The 18,055-nt window shown below is 37.4% G+C and overlaps 1 protein-coding gene across 2 annotated transcripts in view; it reads right to left on the bottom strand.

Moving 5' to 3' along the window:
* Positions 1-17,852, bottom strand: part of pitpnb (phosphatidylinositol transfer protein beta) — a 24,561-nt gene extending 6,709 nt beyond the window's left edge. For both annotated transcript variants that reach the window (XM_015370913.1, XM_015370914.1), the window contains exons 1-9: positions 17,785-17,852; positions 8,865-8,895; positions 8,354-8,499; positions 8,070-8,161; positions 7,914-7,921; positions 7,749-7,823; positions 7,577-7,660; positions 3,940-4,017; positions 259-369 (exon numbers count right to left, since the gene is read on the bottom strand). In XM_015370913.1, coding sequence (XP_015226399.1) covers positions 259-369; positions 3,940-4,017; positions 7,577-7,660; positions 7,749-7,823; positions 7,914-7,921; positions 8,070-8,161; positions 8,354-8,499; positions 8,865-8,895; positions 17,785-17,804 — 645 coding nt within the window. In that variant the 5' untranslated portion in view covers positions 17,805-17,852. The remainder of the gene's footprint in view (positions 1-258; positions 370-3,939; positions 4,018-7,576; positions 7,661-7,748; positions 7,824-7,913; positions 7,922-8,069; positions 8,162-8,353; positions 8,500-8,864; positions 8,896-17,784) is intronic.
* Between the last annotated feature and the right edge of the window lie 203 nt (positions 17,853-18,055).

Raw genomic sequence — 18,055 nt, 5'->3', positions numbered from 1 at the left:
AAGCCATTTTTTTTTTTTCTTTTAAATAAAAAATTTTTTTTTTGTCAATTTGAACGTTTTATTTAGATTACAAAAATAAATCGTAATAAAAATAATCCTATTTATGATGTTTTAAAAATTAAGACCTACGAAAGACTGATTTAAGACATTTTAATACCAATTAAGGCCTTGGTTTTATTTTGAAGAATTCAATGCCTTTTAAGACTTTTCAAGGACCCGCAGGAACCCTGGTAACGGTGAAAAACAAAAATCACTAACCTCATGGATGAAGTTCTCCACTTTGGTTTGCAGCCCCCACCACTTAAACTTGACTGTGACTAGTTTGTAGGCGCACATCTTTGGGCAGTCACTTTTACTCGCCAGCTCTTTCTGTTGGGAAAATAAGCACCGCTCCTTTAAAAAGTATCAAACTAAATAAGGAAACAGAAAACTTGACAAACTTTCCATTGAGCCAAATGTGAAAAAACAGCATAAGGATAAGAGAACACTGCTTTAGACTCATCTTAGATGCGTGCAAAGCTAAAAATCATTAATACATAATGCGCTGGGTTTGGAGCTTACTAAAATAATTATCAATATGAAGTTGTGCTGTGCGAAGATAAAAGCACCCTAATCTACAAGACACTTTCTAAATTCATCCATCGCTGCTTGCAATGTGCCTGCCTCTGAAGAAGAGAAGACAAGAGAGGGGGGGCGGTGTGTGTGGGAGGGGGGTAGAGCAAAGTGGATAAACTCTAGATGAAGGGACCATTTCCCTGCTTCCGCCCTGACAGCGACACCGCTCCCGACAGGCGCGCCTTTGTGGCCACAGAAGGCAGATAAAACGGTGCTCATAAAGCGATAAGGGTGTCGCGGTGCAAAGCCGGTTACATTATTAACACCTAGGACCTGCTCGCCCCCTCCAAAGAACACACACAGGCGCACGCTCTCCCTCCGAGAACACCTGTTTAATTAATCACTTCATTCCAGCTCAGCGTTCCAAGAGGAAAATGCCACAGACTCGCCTCAATCACGCCCCATCCTGCTGCCGTTTGATGCAGCGATCATGAAGGAGCGCGAGAGAGGCGAAATGAGAAACATTTCTAAATTTGCAGTGGGTTTAGAAAAGTTGTCATCGCTAAAGGAGAACTTCACATGAAACGGATTCTACATCAAAACACTTACGGTGACATTTCTTCTCTCCCTCTCTGTGCCCCACTCAAAGGAGCACAAGTTTTCAGAAATACAAAGGCCTGCCGATATGCAAGCATGTGTGCATGCAGAGATAGACAACAGTTTTATTGCTCTGAGAAGCTGGCAAAAATTATGCTTCTGTTGTCACATAACTATAATTTTTTTTTCTCCCCAACCTTTTTAATAAAACACTTTTTCCTTGTCCGCAGCGGACGGGAAAGTGATCCAATTAAGAATAACAAAATAAAAAAAGTTACGCTCTTTATTCTCACTTTTAAAAGCAGTTAGGATGTCTTTGTTATGTTAAAAAAAAATGTTGCAGCAGAGGAAAGTTTTCCCATGGTGAACTTTAAGGGATCCACTGCAGAACAGACTGTAAGTGCTCCATTAACGCAACCAGTTTTTTTTTTTTTTTGTTTGTTTTTTAGCATAAATATGTTTGCCTAAATCAAATCCTTTTAATCAAAAGTGTCGGCTTTCAGAAAAATAGTTTAAATTTACAATCATTGTCCCTTAAAGTGAATCTTTATCAATTTTACATCAAGATTGTGCCACAAAAGAATACAACTCAAAGATCAGGATATATATCTTAAAAATAACAATTTGCAATACTTTAACTTCCCTCTATTTACCTGTAAAGGATAACACTTGGGAAAACCATTTACAAAGTGATCTGATTAAGTATATTTAGGAAAGATAATTCTTACTCATTAACTTTATCCCAGGCTTTTAGCTTTGATCAATGAATACAAACTTTATCACTGTAATTAAAATTGCTACTATACAAGAAAACTTGCTGCAAGACTACATCAACATCATAATGCAGTAAACCCACACACCAAACAAATCTATTTCATTACTGAAATTAAACTAAAAAGCTTATCCTTTTTTATCATTTTGGGTTTTAAGAAAATAAGGACATAATGTCCTTCCACTCCAGCCATGCAGCCTCAAATGGGCCAAAACACAAATCAGACAACTGCCTGTCAAACGTCTGGAGCTTTGCTGAGCATCTGTTCCTCTTGTTTTTGGTTTCTAGTTTGAATAAAAAAAAGAAAGAATAGTGATCTTTAAATTAGACTCATAAGAACATTAACATCATCATCTATTAACATAAAAAGTATGTTTCCCTTTTACTTTCACATTTAGCATGTAACAGAGTAGAGCATAATTAGGAAATGGAGAATTATACAGGCTTCACAGTTTGTAGCACTGCTGCCTTGCAGCAAATAGGTTCCTGTTTCAATTCCAGGGTCTTTCTGCATGGACTATGCATGTTCTAACCTTGCATGCGTTGGTTCTCTCTGGGCACTCCAGCTTCCTCCCACAGTCCAAAAACACAACTGCTTCTCTAAATTGTCCTCAGGTGAGTGTGTGTGTGCGCAAGTTTTTTGCCTCTGTGCCCCTCTGTGTTATGGTCAATTAACCACAGGTGGACAGCAGTGGATTTCATCTATACTCTCTTGATTTTCAGATGACATATAGTGCTGTGTTCCATGAGGTGCTTAAAACTCATTTTGTAACCCAACCTTGCTGTTAAGTTGTCCAGAACCATAACCCTGGTCTGTAAAGTGACTTCTATGAAAATTATTCCCATGTTCATTAAACTAATTAGGTAACTATGAAAGCCAGTTGGCCAAACAGCATTTTATATAGAGGTGTTTGAAGAAAACCTCCTAAGCTTTAGAGTGCATTACATAAAATCCCAGTCATATATAGTTTTTGGTTGTAATGAGACAAGTTTAATTGGGTATGAATACTTAAAAACTGTAAATTGATAACATAAATGTAGCAAGAAGCAGCAACATTTCTATTTAGAGCTTTTCTGTCTGTGTCTCAAAACATCTGTTCAATTTAGATCCAACAAGCCAGCCTTCTCTGCACAGAAGTCTCATGCTGATTTTCTAGCTTTTCAATCTAATTAATATCTCCTTATAATCAATTCACTACCAAATCGTGAGGGAACAGTAACTCGGCAATCAAGCACTGTTTAAAAAGAGACCATTAACCTTCCACTGAATTTGTTATAGTCTGTGTTTCTGCTATTCACTGCAGCTTACCATAGTTGTGAATTAGTCCTTAAATGTGCGACTCATCCCAGGTATACTGTGCCAAGTCAATCTTACAGTGTTTATATTCTCTGGGTGTATGGAGTGCAAACTGCAATTAATTAGGGAAGCAAATCTAATAAGAAACTGAATAATTTAGAAAGATTCCTGTGGTTGAAACAGCAGACAGAGTGAGATTCTAGCAGCAGCTTTACATCTGGTGATAAATTAGTACAATAATGAGCAGAGTCTTTAGTTTACAGAGCTGCAGCCAAAGAAAATTACAACATGTCTAGCTACTTCATACCCCGTGGCCAAGGCATAAGACTCCAGTTCAGGTGGCTAGTCTGCCACAGATTCCAGGTTGGATTTAGTTTTTGACTGTGAGCCAGTCTAACATCAAAACGCCTTGATTGAAAGCATTCCATTGTAGCTCAGGCTGCACAGTTTAGGCTTATAGTACTCTGCAGGTAAAAAAATCTGGTTTAAATCTTCTGCAGATTTAGACAGGTTATTCTCCAGGACTGCCCTGTATGCAATGATGCTACCCCAACATATTTCAGGTCTTAGTAGATCTGAGGTTTTGCAAAATCTATATAATAATAATAAAGTACAATACTGCGTTGCAAGTTGATAAAATATGAAAACATTCAAAGGGTATGAACTGAATGCCTCTGCAGGCTGATTTGTGTTTTATAACATGCTACTATATTATTACCTTCCAGGTTGGCCCCAGGGGTCCTCTGGCAGTTTTAACCGACTTGAATATGGCTGGGTCTTCATCAGCCTTGTAGTCCTATGGAAAGAATTTTATTTTCAATAATTAATGTTGCAAAATCCCAGAAAAATTTTACATAACCTGCAAAAACCCCCAAGTTGTGCATCATAAACTGTTTTTCACAATGGAAAATTGGAAGCAAGGAAATAATTATGTAACAACGCATATTAAAATAGAGTATTTGTAGATATCAGAAAGATACCCAGCAATGCTAAATGATGTGAAATGAGGAGAAGGTGGGCTGTGCATAAAGCCTATTCAGTCTGGCACAAATTATCTGATGAAACTACTCACAGTCCCATTATAAAGCTGAACCTGGTTCTAAGAACTGGAACACACATCTAAAAGATTAGCATAACATGACAAAAATGAACGTCATTAAATACAAGCGAGAAAAAAAAAAAGATTGAATGGTTTTCAGCTTTTCAACAGCTCGAGTGCCCAGCAATTTTAAATAAATCATCATGCGCCTGCAGCTAAAAAGATTCTTTTTTCAGGGTTACTTCTCGACAGAAGGACGCCAAACAGAGAGAGAAATGGAAACGCAGCCACGTGACAGCGCTGCACACATTCAGCCACAATAATCTGGTTGTTTTAATGCTCAGAGCTCCATTGCTATAACAATACACAGCGGTACTAATGAGGTCTGTGAATCGATGTGCCGCGGTACACGAAGAGGAGCTACTTCTCACGTAAAAGAGCTTGCTTAGCCACGCAGGCATGTGTGCGTTTGTGGAGTTCCGCTGCACACCGCACAGTGAGCTTTAATTACGCTAACAAACTCATCTGTGCTGGCGGTACGCCCTGGGCCCTGCAGTCATGCCCGAGGCTGAGGGCTGATAGGGCCCTGAGACACAACACACTCCTTCAGCAAGGCAAACACGTCCGCCTCGTTAGCTACCCGCAGCAAACAAACATGTACACACACAGCAGCCAATGCTCCTCTCTCAAGCAGCAGCACATTTAATTGTGGCCCAGAAATGAGGCAATGGGATGTCAGATTTGGGCAATAATGTGCAACATCTTCAAATAAGATTTCAGAAGGCACAAAAAACTAAATTTACTCTTTGTATTTAGAAACTATAGAACACCTTGAAGCATCCTAAAAAGTTGCTTATTACTTATTTCAACTGCAAAGCAAAATGTGACATTATCATCTTGAGTGAGTTAATAATCAACAAGCAGAAGAACAATGGTTTGCCATCAGTGCTGAATTACTTGTCAAGCAGGGATGTCAAAACATCGGTTTTATATCTCCGAGGAGAGAGGGGGTTTAAAGTAATGATGGAACAAGCTGAGTTTTACTGTTAGTTATACCTCATAGACCAAGAAACTTCTTCGTTGGGGAATAATCTTCAAATTTAGTAACAAGGTGCATTTGTTTAAAAATAATTAATTATGCAATCCTTTGTGCAATCCTTTAACAACTGTTAGAGATACCAAAGTTTTTGGTATCAACTTCTTCCAAAAATAAACGTTCTGAAAAGGTAACCATTTAATCAGGTCACATCTCCAGCTTTCAATGGACAACTTCTGCTTTAAAAGCAGCTTTACTAATTTCAACAGTAGGAAAGAAGGTAAAAATCAGGATGTGAAAATATTCCAACTAAAGCTAATAGTAACTCCACAATGTTGCAGTTAAATGTCAGACGAGTTTTTAGTAAATAGTTAGCCTGCTCAGATTTTTGCATTTTTTGTTTGTTTTAGATTATCCAATTAAATAATATACAATAAGACAAAAAATTCTGAAAATAAATAGCTGACCAAAACAACCAAAGAACAGCTCATCCAAGGCTTGGCCTACACCATTAGCAAACATTTCCAATAATCAGATATAAGTCTGTTAGGTCACAAATACTCCATTTACACTACCCTTGAAAAACCGTGCAGATACCGGTCCGAGTATCTACCTATCGTGTATATACCTATCGTGTGTAAATGGAAAGCAAACTGAACTGAACCGAGCTAGACACAACCGGACCGCGCTAACTGCAGACCAGTTCCAGAGGTGGGCTCGGCTCGGTTTTTTCCCTGGCTCGGTTCTCTGATAACAAGAGCGCATGAGCAGAACGCGTCATCTCCATTGCGATTCACACTCCATTCCAGTAGTTGGCAGTAATGCCCCTCCAGAAACAGAACAACAACTTCTTCTTCAACTATGAACAACAATCGAAATCTTCTCCACGCAACATTTTAAATAATGGCATTTTAAATAATAACACTGAGGTACAGCAATAATAATCAAGCTTAATTTTCTGAATGTGACGGGTGCCGCCATTTTGATTTGCTTGATTCCCTCCTTCTTCGTCTTCTTCTTCTTGTGTTTTATGGCGGTTGGCAAACAACTTTTGGTGCATTACCGCCACCAACTGCTTGACTTCCTCCTTCAATACTGGCAGTAATACAGCAGATCGTCACTAGGAGGCGAGGAACCGAGATAGCATGATGTGTAAACGGTCGTCAGAACCGAGCTCGGCCTGGTGAATTGATCAGAGCTCGGACCGCTCTCGGCATGGATCGCTTTTTCAAGGGTAGTGTAAATGGGGCTTATGATTCTCTCAGAGCTTTGAATAGGCCTTAGATACATTAATAGCTGCAGTTGGTGGAAGCTGCTCACATTCTGCAGCATATCACGAATAAGCTTTATGTTTCAGATGTAAGGCAAAATTGTGGTTCCTGAAATTACACCAAGTCAACCATTTTCTGAAGCTCAGCAGCCAGCAGCCCTTTTAAGTACCTTTGAGATTTATTTTTCTGAAATGTAGTAACTTCCCCTTTTCCAATACTTTCTACTGTTGCCTGGTTAGTAAACAAAATAGGATGAAAATTCTCATGTTGCTTTTTACTAAATGAGAGAAGGATCTTTGTGTTCTCTCTGGGCAGCTCAGATTTTACTGTTGAATCATAAACACTGGCTCTAATTCAGAAAATGAGATCTGCAGTGAGGTAGAGTTTGTTCTGGGTTCTTCTGTGACCTCCAGTATGAGTCGTCATTGCGTCTTGTATGGATATTGAAAGGTTGGCCTATGTTCCCCACAGCTGCATGTTCTCCCCTTTCATAGATTATAGCTCCAACTGTTATTCCCTGGAGTCCGCTGCCTTGGAAATAGCTCTGTAACCATTTCCAGTCAAATAGAAGACATTGTTTCTCATCTGTTCTTGATGCTGCTTTTTATAAGACTTACGGTACATTTCAATGAATGGATTCCATGTAAAGAGATTTCTTGAATTTACAGATCAGTTTCAGTCTGATAAAACCTTGATTTCCAAATGTTTGGTAAGGTACAGTCAATTTCTAATTTAGACGTAATTACTCTTTTAATGAGTAGGTTAGCATCACATTGTTCCCTTTTTCACAAAGGAAAAAAAAATCATTAAAAAAAGCTTTTGTAACCATTACAAAATTGTTTCATTTTCTCAAAATGTGTGACAAAAAAATGTATAATAATTAGCAAACCCAGGTAAGCAAAAGAGGCATATATTATGAAGTGTAATAGTGTGCAATGACGTGAAGCTGCCACATGGAGGCACTAAATCAAAGCCCACTGTGCATCAAATCTGAAAGATTTCTACTTACAGCAGCAGACACTTGGCTTCTGTCTGCAATGTCGATGGGAACAACGGTTACATTCTGCCATGTTGAGTTGTCAAGTTTATGCACCTGTTTAAAATACACAGATCATCAGCTTCCTTTCTCTCCAAGGTGTTCAAATTTGATTTAGGAATTAAGTTAAAATGTGATAGCTTACATTTTCCTGCTCTCCCATGTCGGGTTTGTGCCATGTCTCAATTTTAATGAAGAAACTGTCTTTCATATATTCATTCTGAAGAGGAAACAAAAGAAAATTCACTATGAGAATATACAGTTCACTGACAACTTTACATTTTTTAAAGGTTTTTTTAGACATACATACCGTCACAACTGCATCAAGGTTAACCGAGAGGGGAGAAGAAAGGGAAAATGTTTTAAGTATTACTGGTTACAATGAAAATGACAAATAACCGAGTGTGTGTTTTATCCAAGTGAGTATGTTTGTTTTGGGCAAAGCAGTAATCAGAGGGGAACTCACTGGTTCTGCAGTAGGGGTAGGCATTCCAAGCTTTTTCATGGAATACCAAGGAGCCTTCAGGGGCAATGAGTCTGACAAAACCTGGGACTTTACTGAAGTGTGAGGGAGGACAGGGGTAGACAAGGAAAAAAGAGGACAATTCAGGTTTCTAGGATCTACAGCACAGACAGCAGAAACAGCTTCACAAATAAGACAACACTGCCACTTCCTGGTAGTACTGCACTATTACATGCCAGAAATGATGCACATCATATTATCCATTTTATGGATAAAAAGACACCTACCTCTTTAGATGGTAAATTTTGTGTGTATACTGCCCTTTCTCTCCATCCTTCTCATAAGGTTCATTCTTCAGTACTTCTATGCCTTCACCGCCACCTGTTTCATTTTTACTTGCTTCTGCCACAGAAAACAGCTGGCCAACTTGATACTGAAAAAAAACCAAAAAAAAACAGTGACATTCAACTACGCTCAAAGTCATTTCTCTATAGAGCAGTTCACCTGAAAATATTTTAGGTTAATCCACTCTTTAGAAGAATATATATTACTATTTACCTCTGTGAAAGTAAAAATGGTATGCTACTTTGCAGTAAGATCGCTCAAGAGAACATTATTTTGTATATACAGTAAAATAGAGCTTTAGTAAAATTTAACAAGCAACTGAAAGAGTCTTTACTCTCGTTTCCTTTTTCTGCATTTCTATACTTTCAGATCTGTCCACATCATGCAGGAATTCTACATCTGGGATATTAACATTCTAGTGAGTGATTCTAGAGAATAAAAAAGGTCACTCACCTCCTCAACGCTACAGGGTAAAACCACTCGGCTGCAAAACAAGAAAACAAATAGATTTAGTTTTCAGGGTTACAGTCATTTATAGGCAATTCGGCTTAGAATCTCTCAATTCTGCTTTAGTTAATATGCAATTTTAAACAAAACTTTACAGTAACCGAAATATAAAGGATGTAATAAATAAGAATTGGAATAAACACTAAGATATTCCAGATATACAAATGGATCAGCTTTACTCAGTGTAATTTAAAGAGCTGATTGCAGGTTAGTGCCTCACTTCTATCGGTGTTTAGAAAAATATTTGAGAATTTGGTTTTTTAATCAAACTGTAATTTTATGTTTTGCGGGTTCTTTTTGTAAGAAAATTTGACTTCCGTATCTAAAACAGGGCACCAGAAGTGACGAACCGTTGGGGAGTTTACTTAGCTTTCCAGTAGTAAACGATGGATGCCAATGCTAATTCAGACAACAGACTTTAAATATGTGCAACTAGAAAACCGATCACAGAGAAAAATCTCTGGTGGAAAGCAGTGAGAAACACTAGCTTTGCTCTGGCAGAGAGAATAGATCCAGTTTTCTTCCTTTTATTTAAGGTTTGTGCAGCATTCATATTGACCTCAATCACAGTTCTCAATCAGCCATCCACTAGCAAATGCGTGCAGGATCTCCTGTTTGATGAGCCGTCTGCCCTCTGAATGTTTGCATAAGGATTGAAACAGCGTTGTTTTATTTTAGTCCTTCTGAGGGAACAAGTTTCATCAATTTAACCATCATTATTCAGAGTGTGAGCAGCCCCCCTATCAAAGCTACATTTTACCATGTTTATGATAAATAAAATCCACCTCAAAACCAATTACACATCCGCTCTACCCGTTAACTACCTCATCTCCACAGATGAAGGAGCACAGAATATTTGACTCACTGACGTGACATCAAATGACACGACTTGTTAGAAAAAAGTAAATTTTAGGGACATTGCTACGGAATATCACCAAAACACTTAAAATCCTAAATGAACTTTTTAAATAAAATCTATTATTTTGCATTTTGGCAAGAACTAACCCTTAAACCTGCAATTTGCTCTTCAAACAGTTTGTAAAAAGCAACAACATACCTGACAAATTAAACCAAACTATTTTAAGAGAAATTATATTGAAGGCAAAAGATATAATCAAAACATGTTCTGAGTTTTAAAAACATAATCTCCATATTTTTCCAGAAGGGAAATATAAAATATCTGTTAATACGTGAAAGAAACAAAACTAAAAAGGGAAAGAGAGTGATAAACAATAAAACATCAAAGCCATAAAATGTCAGATACCATCAGATCCACTAAATCATATAAACTGGGTCTAGAACTCCTCCAGTGGAAAAGTTTGGGTTTAACCTGGTTTAATTTCTTTAAAAAAAAAGTCTTCTTTAGGAAATAATTGGTTGAAAAAATTAAACAGATGAATTGATTTGCCAAAAAAATAGTTGGTTGCAGCCTTAGAGATTATCATAAAAAACATAATTGTGTTTATTTTGCCTCGGTCAAGGCTAACAAACCCTCCTGTAACTGTTGCATGTTAACTCCTCTACCATGGCCTGCAAGTAATCAACCCCACAGATTTTTTGTTTTTGTTGGATGTTTGTAAAAAAAAAAAAGTAGCAGTCACTACATGAACAGCAAAGTTTTCTCCAATTAGAACCGATTTTGATAAAATTTTATTGACAAAAAAAAAACAACAAAAAAAAAAACTGGTTATTTGAAATTAAAGTTGGACCTTAGTGCAGCATTCAACACTGCGGCTCGGGTACCTGGAAAACTGGATCAACCTTTGTAGTCCAAACTTTCCTACGTAAAGGACAGATACCTTTTTGTGTCAGTAACTTAACACCAAAGACCAGGGGGGAAAAACAAACAAAAAAAAAAACACAAAAAAAAAAACTGTGGGGGAAGGGGGAAAAACAAACAAACAAAAAAAACCTCTGCTGTTCCCCAATCTTGGGTTAATCTTAGGTGCACCTCCTATTCAATATCTACATTCTCAACTCAACTCTAATCTTAATATTTAACAACATAAGTTACCATTAGGGGTGGGCATTTATCACAGCATTTATAGTTATTGTGAAAAGATTCTAGACATAAGTACTTTGATTTATTACATAAATAATACATTAGAATTAGTAATGATTTAAAACTCCAGAAACTTAAGTGTAAAAACTTTTATTTCAGCTATTTTTCTGTCATTTTAATTTGGGCATTGTAATAGGATATGATTAAATGTGGTTACCATGATGTAAATGGTGTTCTTTATGTTAATGGTGTTACAAAAAAGCTGAATTTAAAGTTTATGTTCTTCAATAGTATTGCTGGGTTATGATTAATCCGGTAAGCAGGCATAAAGTTGGGTCACAGTGTCATCAAATGCAGAAGTTTTCCCTGCAACCCAAGGATTGTCCGTTCACTCCTAATTTCAGCGATGTCGTGTTTTATCTCCAGATTTTTCCTACCACTGATGAGAAAAATAAAATATCTCTTAATACGTAAAAGAGAGAAAAAAAACAAAAAAGGAAAAGAGTCATACACAATCAAACATCAGAGCCATAAAATGTCAGATACAATCAGACCCAGAGGTAATAGGCACTAGATAATATAAACTGGGTTTCTTAATAAACTTTGACCTTTTTAAACAATTACCTAATTTTCAGCCATAAACTGAAGGGTATCTTTTGCATTTAATGAGGCATTTTGGTCTAACTCTAAAGCCTGGTTTATGCTCAGAAACCAAGTCGTCTGCGTGTGTGTCGCAGATAACGCAGATATGCCTTCGGCCCCTTCTGCAGACACTCTGCTGCACCTCTCCAAAAATGTATTTCCTGTTTGGTACCGTAACAGCTTGTTTGTATGAACGCCATTGTGGAAAACGACTTGTGAAGTTGGAATCGCCAGAAGAGCGAGGTACGGGAGAACGCTGAGACCCTTTTTCCACCTGGATTCCCTCTTATTTTCACCCTCATGTCCCTCCGTTGTCGCACAAACTTGCCCCTTGCGTTTTTCCATTTCCTCACTGCATCGGCCATATCTAGACCCACAGCTAGTTCACGATTGTCCCTCTTGCGTTGTGGCCTGGAATAACATAGCGTAGACCACACTTCAAATTTGGGCATAAATCAAAAATATTTGCATCTTATCTGCGACAAGCTCACTGCGACACACTGCTGCTGGAGTAAAACCAGCCCTTAACAGGCAATTTGTGGCCAATATTAGCATGTATGTTTTTCAACAGTATTAAGGGGCTATGATTAATCTGGCTGGGCTAGACACTTCACACGCATTACACACAAACGGTGGTCCGAGGAGCCGGTGGCACCTCTGAGCAGCAGTCTCGCTTCTGTCAGTGAGCCCCAGAGTAGCTGTGCAGATGACACACAGCTGTAAATTACCATGTCACCAGGTGACAATGAACCCATTCAAGTGCTGGGTAAATATGCAGAAGAAATTATTACATGGATGTAACCAACATTTTATTCAGCTGAATCAACAAAACATGCAAGTTATTTCCAGACAAATGAATATCATTCCACAGCTTCAGTTAATAAAGCTCAGGGTGTTTTGCCTAAGGTTGTTGATTTTAATTAGGGGATGCACAGATTTGAAACTCTGGACCAATATTGACATGATATCAATATTTATTGAGATTTTTTATTATACCCTTCACTATCACTTTGACACCATGAAAAAAAAACTACAGTGTCGACATTGCCTCTCTGCTTCAGTTAATATTTAGAATCCCATGATGCACCAATCAGTATCACATGACCAAACCTCTCCCTTTTAAAACAGATACACCAAGTTGATGTAAATAAATATAAATTTTTAACATTGGTCCTTTACTTACCAGTTACTGATATGCTTAGAGATGGCCAACATCAGCCAATACCAATATATATTTCATCCTTAATAAAAAAAAAAAAAAAGCCCATCCATAAAATCTCTGTTGCAGACATATTTTGGAGAAACTGAAAGTGCAATAACTTTGGGATGACACAGTTAAATATAAACTCAATATATTAGGACAATGGAGAGAGAATATGTGTACTAGTATGCACTCATTCAGTGCATTCTGACAATTCTCTGAAAGAATCTTTTGGGAACAACACTTCTACGTCCTGTAGTCCATGGTGTATGTTTACTGGTGCATCTTCCACAGGCTAGATAAAAAGGTCCTGACCACTGACAACTGGCAGCCTTCCATAACCATCTCAGCTTAAGGTCCCCATTATGGCAATTTTATCTTTAGGTTTTTGGAGTTTCTTAAATTCAGCTACTAAAATCTGTTTTCTACCTACTCCCAATCATTATGCCAGTGGCTCTCCCAGGGAGAACTGTTTGCCAATCAATTGCAACTTATTTCTTATTCCTGGGCTGCTTCACTGTCTGCTAAAAGAAAATCCTTCACCCATCACTTCCTGACCTTGAGTTCAAGCATTCTAGGGTCAAAAACAGGAAAAGGATCTGAATCAAAGCATCAAGTCTACCTCAGAATGGGCCTATGAAAACCAAAGAAATACAATAACAGAGAATTTGGGTTTTATCAAAGTCAGAACTTAGGAAAGATTAAGATACTGTTTTACAGAAACAAACAAAAAAAAAAAAAAAAATATTCTGGAAAAATTAGGTTCAAGGGAAAATAGCTTTTTTTTTTCCTTTTTCTAAATCATAGGACCAGGTATGTTTAATGGCTCTGCCCTTGAATAACCTAAAATTAAAGAAGATTGGATTTAGTTAACTCTGGTAACATTTTCCTGATGTCAAATTCAGCTTGTGAAACATTAAGGCCCAATCGCATGCAAAATAAACTGTTTTTGATTTGACTTGAGTCATGCTGCCAACATCTCATCAAAAAAAGAAAACAACTAAAACATAAAACTAATGAGGAAACTCCATAAAGTCGCCTTTTAAATGGGAGGAAATTAAGGGAGGAAAAAAAAAAAAAAAAAACAACTGCTCCTGGGCTGGACTACACCCTGCGGACGACCGCAAGAATAAACACACTGCTCGCTTGAACTAAATGGAAATTCAAAGTCAAATACCTCAAAACAAAAACATCGATAAAAAGGGTTGCATGGCTGACAACAAACCCATAGAAATTCTAATTTAAAGTTGTGCAATACATGTTAATGATAGAACAAGGAGGAGGAACAAAAAGTAAATATTTTAGAATATTTAAAACATCTAATTGCAAAGGATTATATATTTAATGAACCCAAAATGTTTTGTACCAATCCTGTAAGAGCTCAGAGTATGTATTAATTCATTGCACCATTAAATGTGATGAGCAAGAAGTTCCTCCTCTCTGACCAATGAGGGCAAAAAAAAAAGGAAGTTCCATCTCAGCTTAAATCCAAAGCAAGGCCTTCTTGCCCAACACTCCATTTCCAGCATTAACAAACACAGAAAAATGTGAGATAATTCCCAAATAGATTGACTGCTGTGCTGTTTTTCCAGCTAAGGCTAAACTTAAATGACACCCTCAGATAAGCGGTTAAAAGACAGGAAGAAGCGGAACGAGTGATGCTGAGTTCTCACATCATCAAGGTTGCAGGGAAATTCAGGGTTATACATAACAGAGATATGACTTGAACTGTATGCACCATAAGGTAATTTGAATGATGGTGCATTAGAAAAGGATTGTGTAATAGAACAAGGCTCTAAATACTTTTAGAAAGTATTGGCAGTAATGGATCTTGTGGATGAGTGCCTTTCTACTTTGTTTCTCATCATACAGTAAGGTTAATGGAATAAAAGCTACATGGTTCAGAGATACAATACATTCCTATGATATTCACAACATTACATACCTAATTCAAATAGTTTCCAGAGAAAGAAACAAAACAGGATAGGCCTGGACATCACATTTCACAGTACTATATAGTACCACTTTTAAAACAAATATATTACAAAGATATAATCAAGTAAAACAAATGATTTTTAAGAAGCCATAAATGTAAACATACATACATACATACATACATATATATACATACATATATATATATATATATATATCCTTATCCACATTCTTCCTTTTTTCTCCATCCATCTACCTACATAATCTGGGGGTACGTGGTTAAAATCAATTTTGTGTATTTGTTTTGTTTGAGAGATTAAAAAAGAAAACCATTCTTGGTTTAATAAATAGTACTTCACATGACTGTACATCATAAGCAACGGTGGGTCTGGGAATTTATTTTAAGTCTAGTTGCTAACATGGACATATTAGTAAAGAAAGGAGTACAGGAATTTACACAATGCTATGTAGATGCATGAACAGTACGTTCCTCAAGAGATACATCAATGTAGGATTTTTTAAGATAGATGCCAACACAGATTATTTTGACATAAGTCTAACCAATTCTGGATGTGTGCTGCCAGATTTTCAGGGCCAATTCTTGAAGCTGATATTGCTTTTTTCCCTCCTTTTACATCATAAAAATTGTAAATTTCAATACATTAGCAATGGATGGTAAAAGGAGGGAGGGGTACTGTGTGCACTGAAACAAGAAAAAAAGAAAGAGTTAATATCAGCCTTAAAATATTGACAAGCCAAAGTATCCATTTTCAAATCTTGGTGCATCTTGGACTATTAGAAATTATGGATTATCCAACCGTAAATCAAGAAAGTAAAACGTGTTCAGCAGCAGCCATGTGGTTGTATCCCGCTTTTATAATTGATTGTATGCGTTTTTATAAACAAACTGCAATAATCATCACTATATGACCCTCACTAAAAAATTTGCAACAGTGATCTTTTTCAGTTACCCTAAAGCATGTTACGGTGACCTGCAGCTGGACTGAATTACATTTCTGTTTTCCAGTGGTTTTGTGAAAGATGGTTAGTGATGAGGTAATGAATCTAACTGGCAACACACAGCTCACCTGACTCATCAGTGACTGATGTGCTGACGAGTACAGAGCCTTGAACCAGATGAATTTAATGCTGCTCGCTAGTTTTACAGCAAACACATTTATAGATCCCCACAGTAAGGTTCCATGTTGGCTGAATATTAACCCTGCACAGTTAATATTGTGAAGTTCTTAGGGAAACTTAGTCCCACTGAGTTCTGTCTTTATAATGAATGTGGAAAGGGATGTAAAGAGATGAAGACTGAACTTGCCGTAACACAGTCTGCACACTTGTAGTTGTGTTTCGTGGCCGGTTTACTGCCTCTGTCCTTAAATTTGCTTAGTGCAACTTTGAGGACAGGACATAGGACATGACATTGCTGAAAGTGATACAACCTCCCTCGGGCCATGTAAGAGGTGCAATTCAACTAGTTGTAAGGCAACTAAAGGCCAATTTATGCTTCTGACACATAGCCTCTGCAACTGCCAATCTGTCTCTATGCGCAAACAAGCCCCCTGTGCAGAGGTTCTACAACCGTTGTTTCGCACCTCAAAAAAATTCTGATGTGTCGGACAGTCGCGAACCCGCGCAGACAAAAAGCAGTTGTGATTGGTCCTTGGTATGCCTTTCCAGCTGTCTGTGTGGTTGTCCTTCTCGATTCGGTGTGATCGAAGTTCTCCAATAGGCTCCCCCCTGCACGTTGGAGGGAAACTGCTGTGCATCCCTAGAAATTCCAGACCGACTGTGCAGAAGCATACCAGCAAAACTGGCTTGCGACCAGATGCAAGCGACATTTGATGTGTGCGGTTTAAGTCTAATCTACCCTTTATAATCATAAACATTATGAAAGTATTTTATGAAGGTTAAAAAGTTACTTAGTGATGGTTGAAATGTTTATAAAAAAATGCAAATTGTAGAATAATTTTTACAAAACTGGAACTTTGGGGAGCGATTAAGTTTTTCACTTTGGGTTTGCTTAAAAATTACATACAGTTCTAATACTAGTAATGGTCAGCTTTATTTTATTAAGGAATTCCAAATAAATAAATAAAAAATTAAAAAAAGATTTTTTCTAAAAGCTTATTAATATAACAGTTAGCAAAATTACTGTATTGCCTCTTTGGAAATTACTTAATCTCACATGTTTTTTTTCTTTTTTACATTTTGACAATAAGGTTTCTTTAGAAACGCCACTGCATATTCTGTGTTTTTAAGAAATTCTGTTACCAAATCAATACCACTTGTTTTCAGATGAGAAAAACACAGCCAATTCGAGATTTTCTTTAATCTAATCTTTATTCCTTCACAGCTCAAACCTTTTATCTTTGTCCCTTTCGAAGACTAAGACGTAATAATCCATGTGGAAATTACACACAAGTTCTCACAAGCAAAAAGGCACAGATAACGGGTTAGGTTTACAAGATAATGCCACGTAATCTATTGTGATTTGTCAAATAATACTATTATCCTGCTGACTGAGTGTGTAAATCTAACTTACATTACGCAAGCAGGCATTAAACGCTTAATGAGTGAAAGTTATAAGAGCAAGCAGGGAAGGTTTGCCTTCAGACAAATTCCCATCAACTGTTTTTTTCTCGCCTCAGCTTCAGCCTGTTTGTGTAAATACTGTCTGGGTGATATCACTGACAGAACAACGACTTCCCCATCCAGGTGACGCTTTCCGTTAGCTAAGCTAGCATTAGCAATTAGTTTTAGATTCGATTCTTTACCCACTCATAGCTTTAAGTTGTTCTAATACCGATTAAACGCAGCCTGCGCCTTTAGGAGAGACAAAGTTTTAACTTCAAGTTAAGAGAAGCAACAGCTGCCAAACAATCACCAGTCGCTGTCAAAGCCGGTAGGCCTTACCAGCTCCTGAACAATTCCTCGTGTCCCTAACCGAGATATAATAAAGTTTTTACCAGGGGAAAAAGTAGTGTTTAACAAAGCCAAACTTGTCTGTGTCACTGAGTACTGAATGAATAATAGGGAAAAGTCAGAGTTTGGACGATAAGAACAAGTAAACTTACTATTCCTTGATGAGAACCATCGTTGCTGACTTCTCTGGTCCCGCTGGTCCTGCCCATACACCGCCGCTGTCTGATACTGACGTCATTGGCTCTTAGAGCCGTGCCCCGTCCCAGCCTCAACAGCTGTGATTGGTAGAAACAAGATGGACACCCCCACTAATTAGAATCAACCAATCAAACCTTTTATAGAGAAACTTCTTTAAAATGTCTTTACCTAGCACATTTTGTTCAAGTTAAAGAAACACAAAAAAGGTTTTATGTATATATATAT

Source organism: Cyprinodon variegatus, unplaced genomic scaffold (genome assembly GCF_000732505.1).
Source record: "Cyprinodon variegatus isolate N-32 unplaced genomic scaffold, C_variegatus-1.0 Scaffold49, whole genome shotgun sequence".
In the NCBI taxonomy this organism is placed as follows: domain Eukaryota; kingdom Metazoa; phylum Chordata; class Actinopteri; order Cyprinodontiformes; family Cyprinodontidae; genus Cyprinodon; species Cyprinodon variegatus.
Note: the sequence above shows the minus strand (reverse complement) of the source record. Positions and strands in the feature narration are given on the sequence as shown.